This window comes from Dendronephthya gigantea, unplaced genomic scaffold, assembly GCF_004324835.1.
Source record: "Dendronephthya gigantea isolate DGI-Jeju-01 unplaced genomic scaffold, DenGig_1.0 000080F, whole genome shotgun sequence".
NCBI classification, from domain to species: Eukaryota; Metazoa; Cnidaria; class Anthozoa; order Malacalcyonacea; family Nephtheidae; genus Dendronephthya; species Dendronephthya gigantea.
The window spans coordinates 539,525-546,391 of record NW_021163090.1 but is presented as its reverse complement, the minus strand read 5'-3'; the positions used below and the strand labels follow the sequence as shown (position 1 = coordinate 546,391).

The 6,867-nt window shown below is 37.7% G+C and overlaps 1 protein-coding gene across 1 annotated transcript; it reads right to left on the bottom strand.

The window, feature by feature from the left end:
- Nucleotides 1–35: 35 nt before the first annotated feature.
- LOC114532719 (flavin-containing monooxygenase FMO GS-OX-like 2) lies at nt 36–1,708 on the bottom strand. Its single transcript, XM_028554288.1, has 3 exons — nt 1,432–1,708; nt 990–1,265; nt 36–887 (listed from the first exon to the last, which is right to left on the bottom strand). Exons 1-3 carry the CDS (start codon nt 1,626–1,628, stop codon nt 74–76), a joined length of 1,287 nt encoding a protein of 428 aa, XP_028410089.1. The 5' UTR covers nt 1,629–1,708; the 3' UTR covers nt 36–73.
- Between the last annotated feature and the right edge of the window lie 5,159 nt (nt 1,709–6,867).

Sequence of the window (6,867 nt, the reverse complement as noted above, 5' to 3'; positions counted from 1 at the left end):
TTTCAACCAACAAAACTCTAAATGAATGTCTCTCTTCCAAGATATGATCAAAATTTAATTAATCAAATTTATGTTATATAACATTTTTCACCGTTTGCCATTCATTTCCGTTAAGTACAAAGTTAGAGTTTTTGTAAGTGGCTAATCTTTGTGATCTAATTTTGCAAGTATAAACAAATAATGAATGAACTGTCTGAGATATTGCACAAGGAACTTCTGTCATTTCCGCAAGCATAGTACAGTACTTAAATTGTCGCTCAGGGCCTAATAAATGTTTTGTAATTCCCTGTTGTAACCTGTCCTGATAATCCGACTCTTCATCTTTTACCATTTCGTCAAAACTGGGCAACGTTTTCCTTCCACATAAAACTGATGCGATGCACTGCGCTTGTGCACTGAAGAATGGAAATGGAGATATCCTAATGCAAATTCCAACAAATGCTAAACTTGGATATTTTGTACAAAAGATATGTTTGTACAATGAAAAGATAGCATTATTTTTTACATTAATCCCACATTCTTGTTTCAAAAATGGGAATGAATAGTGGTAGCCAGTGCATATAATAATTGCATTCACTTTTTCTAATAATTCATCATGGTTAATCTCAACACTACCATTAGCAAAACAAGCAGTTATCGTGCCACTGATCTCCTGGACATTTTTTGGCAATTCACTTGCGATCTTGTTATATAAATGTACCAGGTAAACTTTCTTGGAAACCTGTGAAAGTTCCATAGCTATATCCAGCCCAGAAGAACCAGCACCTAGCACAACAACTGTTTCATCTTGGTAGTTGTCTTGTTTGTCATAGTCAAGACTATGGATCACATTTCCAGGAAATGTGTCCATTCCAGGGAACTCTGGAAACTTTGGAACTGCAAAATGGCTAGAAAAGAACAGTTGAAACAACATCAGGTGAAATCACACATAATTGCTCTTAATGCTTCCAAAAAAACTAAATACACACAAAGTAGGTCAATCTGTTTACCCATTGCAGACAACCACTGCATCAAAAACAAATTTCTCAACTGCTTCAGTTTTTAAATCTTTCACAACAACATCCCAACTTGGTTCTGCATCACTTCCATCAATTATCGGCTTCACTGAGGTAACCAAATGGTTCAATTTGATATACTTCTTGAGACCAAAGCATTCTGCATATGTATCTAAGTATTGCACCACGTCTTGGTTTGTTATAAATGATGGTAGTTCATTTGGAAATGGTAAATCAGGAAACGCCATCACCTGTTTGGGTAAATTTGTCCTGTAAAAATCGAACATAATCATTTCTCATGAATTTTTAGTTAATAACCCTTGAAAAATATTATTTGGACAGCCAGTCTACCAGCGTTTGTGTTCATCTATGCTAATATTTTGATGTAGCACATTTTGTAACAGGGCTCAGTGCCTCAGTATTAATGAAACAATACCTAAGGTTCTTGTACATCGGGGTAATATCATGTTCATTAATCGCTTTGCCATTTTCTTTCGTGTAACGCCATATTCCTGCAACTGCGTTGGCTTTTTCGAAGGCAACAAAGTCGATTTGTGGCTCATTCACAAGATATCTACACATCGCGAGCCCCGCGGCACCAGCGCCGATAACAGCGACACGTTTTTGAGCCATTCAAATAGGTTATAAATCAATTTAGCAGAATATTTTCTTCCTTTCTTGTGAAATATTTTAAAAATTTTCACATCAATGAAACTTAGTCCAGTAACTCCAGTTGCGCTGTGAGTTCAGTGACGTCAATTATCAGGTGGAGTCATGGACATGGTGGTGCATGGATGGTTATTGAAGGGTGTGGCTTCTTCAGTTGACTTTAAAAACATGGCCAAAATAAGTCTCGAAAGTCGTCGAGTCAATGCTCCCACTTTCAAATTTGAAATTTCCATCAAGTAAGGCAGGAATTTCCATAAATTGAACAAAATTGTTTATTCACTTTCAAAATTGATGATTTTCTAAAATGTCAGGTACGTATGATGTATCCCTACCATTTTGGCCAAAATTGATGATTTTCGATGCTGAAACCTTACATCCATACCATTTCGGTTGAAATTTGGAAGTTAATGAAATTATGAAAGACAGTGCACTTTTTTAATTTCCGAGCCCTGAATATGCCAAATCTAGCTATTTAATTAATAAGCATTTACTAATTGTCGCTTCATGATCGAAATGAAGATGTTGATGGTACTGTGTAAATGCAGCTTAAGAGAAGTAGAGTTATTTAATATCTGTTGCGTTATGTTGGAGATTTGGAGTACAATTTCAGCTGTGAAATAAGTGACAAGTGTTGAAACATTCTAATGAATCTGAATTAACATTTTCCTCAAATTTTAATTTGTGACCTGTGAAATCAGACTTAACTTCATCAAAAATACAAAACAATCGCACTGTAACCATTAGTTTCACTTGCGCTGCATGTAATTAACTTATGGAAAGATAGTGCTCTAATTAAGGCACAGGCATGCTTTAAGGTTGTGTGCGTTTTAGAAGAGAAAATCAATCATGAAGATTAAAGTGAACTTATTTAAATTGTTATATTATCTAATTATAAGATCCTACCAAAAAGGTATTAAGTAATATAAAAAAGTGTAGCCTTTCACCGCAGGTTCCTGTGGTCAAATAAAGAACAATAGGCTTTCGACAAATGACGCAGTGATCTAGTGGTTAGGACCTTGGTCTCTCAATCATAGCACAAATGTTTCAAGTACTGGCAATGCCAAAAAAATTAGCCTTAAAAATTTCAGTATGATTTGTAAGAGTCTCAGTCTTCAAGTAGGACTGTAAATTTGAAAAAAATTGGAAGTAAAAAAAATTGAGAAACATTTGAACAATTCTTTGCTTCAAAAAAGTACTTGAAAATTAAAAAAAAGCACAAGTAAAAAAAAATTTAAAAACATGTGCCTCCGCAAAAGACTGAAAATTAAAAAATGTCTGACAAAAACTTTAAAAAACTAATGTTTAACTTACCTTAATAATTTTTTTCACAAAAATTTGACAGGGTGATTTTCTTGAGACGGAAAAATTTACTTTTTTCACTTTTTTGAAATTCTCCAAGATTTTTTTCTTGACGAAAATGTATTTTGTCTTAGTACAATCGTAGTGTACCGTACATTGTAATATCAACTATCATTATTCTTAAAAGAACATCCAGGAGACCGGGACGAACATATTCTCTACTGTTAATAAAACTGATTTACCCCAGCTTTCAACATTCATAAATATCTGATTACCTGTTAATAATATAAAGCAATTATATAACTTACTTTTACCATCCGTTGATTCGGATTTCCACGCGATGTTGCGATAACACACTTCATTCTTTGTTTGACGTTAAGCCTGATTCTCATATTGAATCTTTGTTATTTTGTATAAATCTTCTTCGTCAATGACCACAAACAATACATCGCCGACCGTCGGTGACATATGAGAATCAGGCTTTATTGATGCTTTATCGCCGATGACAAGATTAGGCCAGAAGTGAGCATCTCCTTGCACAACTGAGCCATGTGCAAAATGCTACACGTCGTGCTGGATCATGTGGGACTTTGACATTTTTGTTGGATTACGCCAGAGCACTGACTCTTGGATTTTGTTGAAAAGATTGTTGTACTTTGGTGATGTTTTTTTACGAGTTTGCTCTCATTCAGAAAGTCCACCATTCCGATTTAAGCTAGTAGCTTGTGTCAAGTATAGCAACTGTTTTGACAACGTTCGACGACCCGCAGTGGACTTAATTCTTATCGTCTACGACTCCAGCACCACTGGGCTAGGTTGTTCAGCTGCGAGCTGGCCAGCAACCATGATAAAGCATCAATTCAAATCCACATTTCAGTAATATGAAATGAATGTTTGCCACGGGGAGAACTTACTTTACAGTCATTTCGTTTTAATACACTTGAGATTTGACCATTTCCAATTCTTAAAAGTTTATTACACCGTCATTCATATAAATGGATAGCAGCTAAATTGGAACGAAATGCTATAGCCAGCATTGTTAACTTCTTATTTCATCGGTAATATCCGCTGTATTTCCATAAAAAGTTGTTTAATTCTCACTTTCCTCACGCGGTGACATTATTTCTGACGCACTGTATATACGTCCAATGTTGCACAATATTAATTATATGTATCAGATGAAATATCAGCATTTTATGAAGATGCTGCTCCCTTATCTCACGTGGCCTTTCAGCAATCTTGATTTAGAGCGAATGTTAGTGCAGTCTTCTGGTCAAATGCACTTTCTGTTCAATGCTTCTTTCGACATTTGCCAATCTGTACAGCTCTTCTTCGTGATGCCATGATCCACGATCGCTCATCATAAGATTTCTTACTGTTTTCGTTATAACCTGGCAAAACATAACTGTAATTAGCGAAAACGTACCACGGCACTGTCGCAAATGCTGCATTATGACAACAATCTCCTTTCTATATCTTTACCCAATCAACAGAAACGCAGCAAAAATCTTAAACAAGAAATTATTGGTCTAATTGAAAAATGGACGCTACCAAAAAAACGTTAGAGAAATGAACGCTACCGAAAAAATGGACGCTGTCGCAATTTAGCAAAACGAAAAGCCATATCAACAAACAGGAAAGTACTAGTGGCATATTTCAGCATACCTTCCGCCGTTAACAGGGGACCTTAAGTTTAGAGAAATGAACGCTACCGCAATTTAGCGAAACGAAAAGCCATATTAACAAACAAGAAAGTACTAGTGGCATATTTCAGCATACCTTCCGCCGTTAACAGGGGACTTATACGTTTGGAGAAATGAACGCTGCCGCAATTTAGCGAAACGAAAAGCCATATTAACAAACAAGAAAGTACTAGTGGCATATTTCAGCATACCTTCCGCCGTTAACAGGGGACCTTAAGTTTAGAGAAATGAACGCTACCGAAAAAATGGACGCTGCCGAAAAAATGAACGCTACCGAAAAAATGAACCTACCGAAAAAATGAACGCTCCGAAAAAAGGACGCTGCCGAAAAAATGAACGCTACCGAAAAAATGAACGCTACGGAAAATATGGACGCTACCGAAAAAATGAACGCTACCGAAAAAATGAACGCTACCGAAAAAATGGACGCTGCCGCAATTTAGCGAAACGAAAAGCCATAGCAACAAACAGGAAAGTACTAGTGGCATATTTCAGCATACCTTCCGCCGTTAACAGGGGACTTATACGTTTGGAGAAATGAACGCTGCCGCAATTTAGCGAAACGAAAAGCCATATTAACAAACAAGAAAGTACTAGTGGCATATTTCAGCATACCTTCCGCCGTTAACAGGGGACTTATACGTTTGGAGAAATGAACGCTGCCGCAATTTAGCGAAACGAAAAGCCATATCAACAAACAAGAAAGTACTAGTGGCATATTTCAGCATACCTTCCGCCGTTAACAGGGGACTTATACGTTTGGAGAAATGAACGCTGCCGCAATTTAGCGAAACGCAAAGCCATATCAACAAACAAGAAAGTACTAGTGGCATATTTCAGCATACCTTCCGCCGTTAACAGGGGACTTATACGTTTGGAGAAATGAACGCTGCCGCAATTTAGCGAAACGAAAAGCCATATCAACAAACAGGAAAGTACTAGTAGCATATTTCAGCATACCTTCCGCCGTTAACAGGGGACTTATACGTTTGGAGAAATGAACGCTGCCGCAATTTAGCGAAACGAAAAGCCATATCAACAAACAGGAAAGTACTAGTAGCATATTTCAGCATACCTTCCGCCGTTAACAGGGGACTTATACGTTTGGAGAAATGAACGCTGCCGCAATTTAGCGAAACGAAAAGCCATATCAACAAACAAGAAAGTACTAGTAGCATATTTCAGCATACCTTCCGCCGTTAACAGGGGACTTATACGTTTGGAGAAATGAACGCTGCCGCAATTTAGCGAAACGAAAAGCCATATCAACAAACAGGAAAGTACTAGTAGCATATTTCAGCATACCTTCCGCCGTTAACAGGGGACTTATACGTTTGGACAAATGAACGCTGCCGCAATTTAGCGAAACGAAAAGCCATATCAACAAACAGGAAAGTACTAGTAGCATATTTCAGCATACCTTCCGCCGTTAACAGGGGACTTATACGTTTGGAGAAATGAACGCTGCCGCAATTTAGCGAAACGAAAAGCCATATCAACAAACAAGAAAGTACTAGTAGCATATTTCAGCATACCTTCCGCCGTTAACAGGGGACTTATACGTTTGGGGAAATGAACGCTGCCGCAATTTAGCGAAACGAAAAGCCATATCAACAAACAGGAAAGTACTAGTAGCATATTTCAGCATACCTTCCGCCGTTAACAGGGGACTTATACGTTTGGAGAAATGAACGCTGCCGCAATTTAGCGAAACGAAAAGCCATATCAACAAACAGGAAAGTACTAGTAGCATATTTCAGCATACCTTCCGCCGTTAACAGGGGACTTATACGTTTGGAGAAATGAACGCTGCCGCAATTTAGCGAAACGAAAAGCCATATCAACAAACAAGAAAGTACTAGTAGCATATTTCAGCATACCTTCCGCCGTTAACAGGGGACTTATACGTTTGGAGAAATGAACGCTGCCGCAATTTAGCGAAACGAAAAGCCATATCAACAAACAGGAAAGTACTAGTGGCATATTTCAGCATACCTTCCGCCGTTAACAGGGGACTTATACGTTTGGAGAAATGAACGCTGCCGCAATTTAGCGAAACGAAAAGCCATATCAACAAACAGGAAAGTACTAGTAGCATATTTCAGCATACCTTCCGCCGTTAACAGGGGACTTATACGTTTGGAGAAATGAACGCTGCCGCAATTTAGCGAAACGAAAAGCCATATCAACAAACAGGAAAG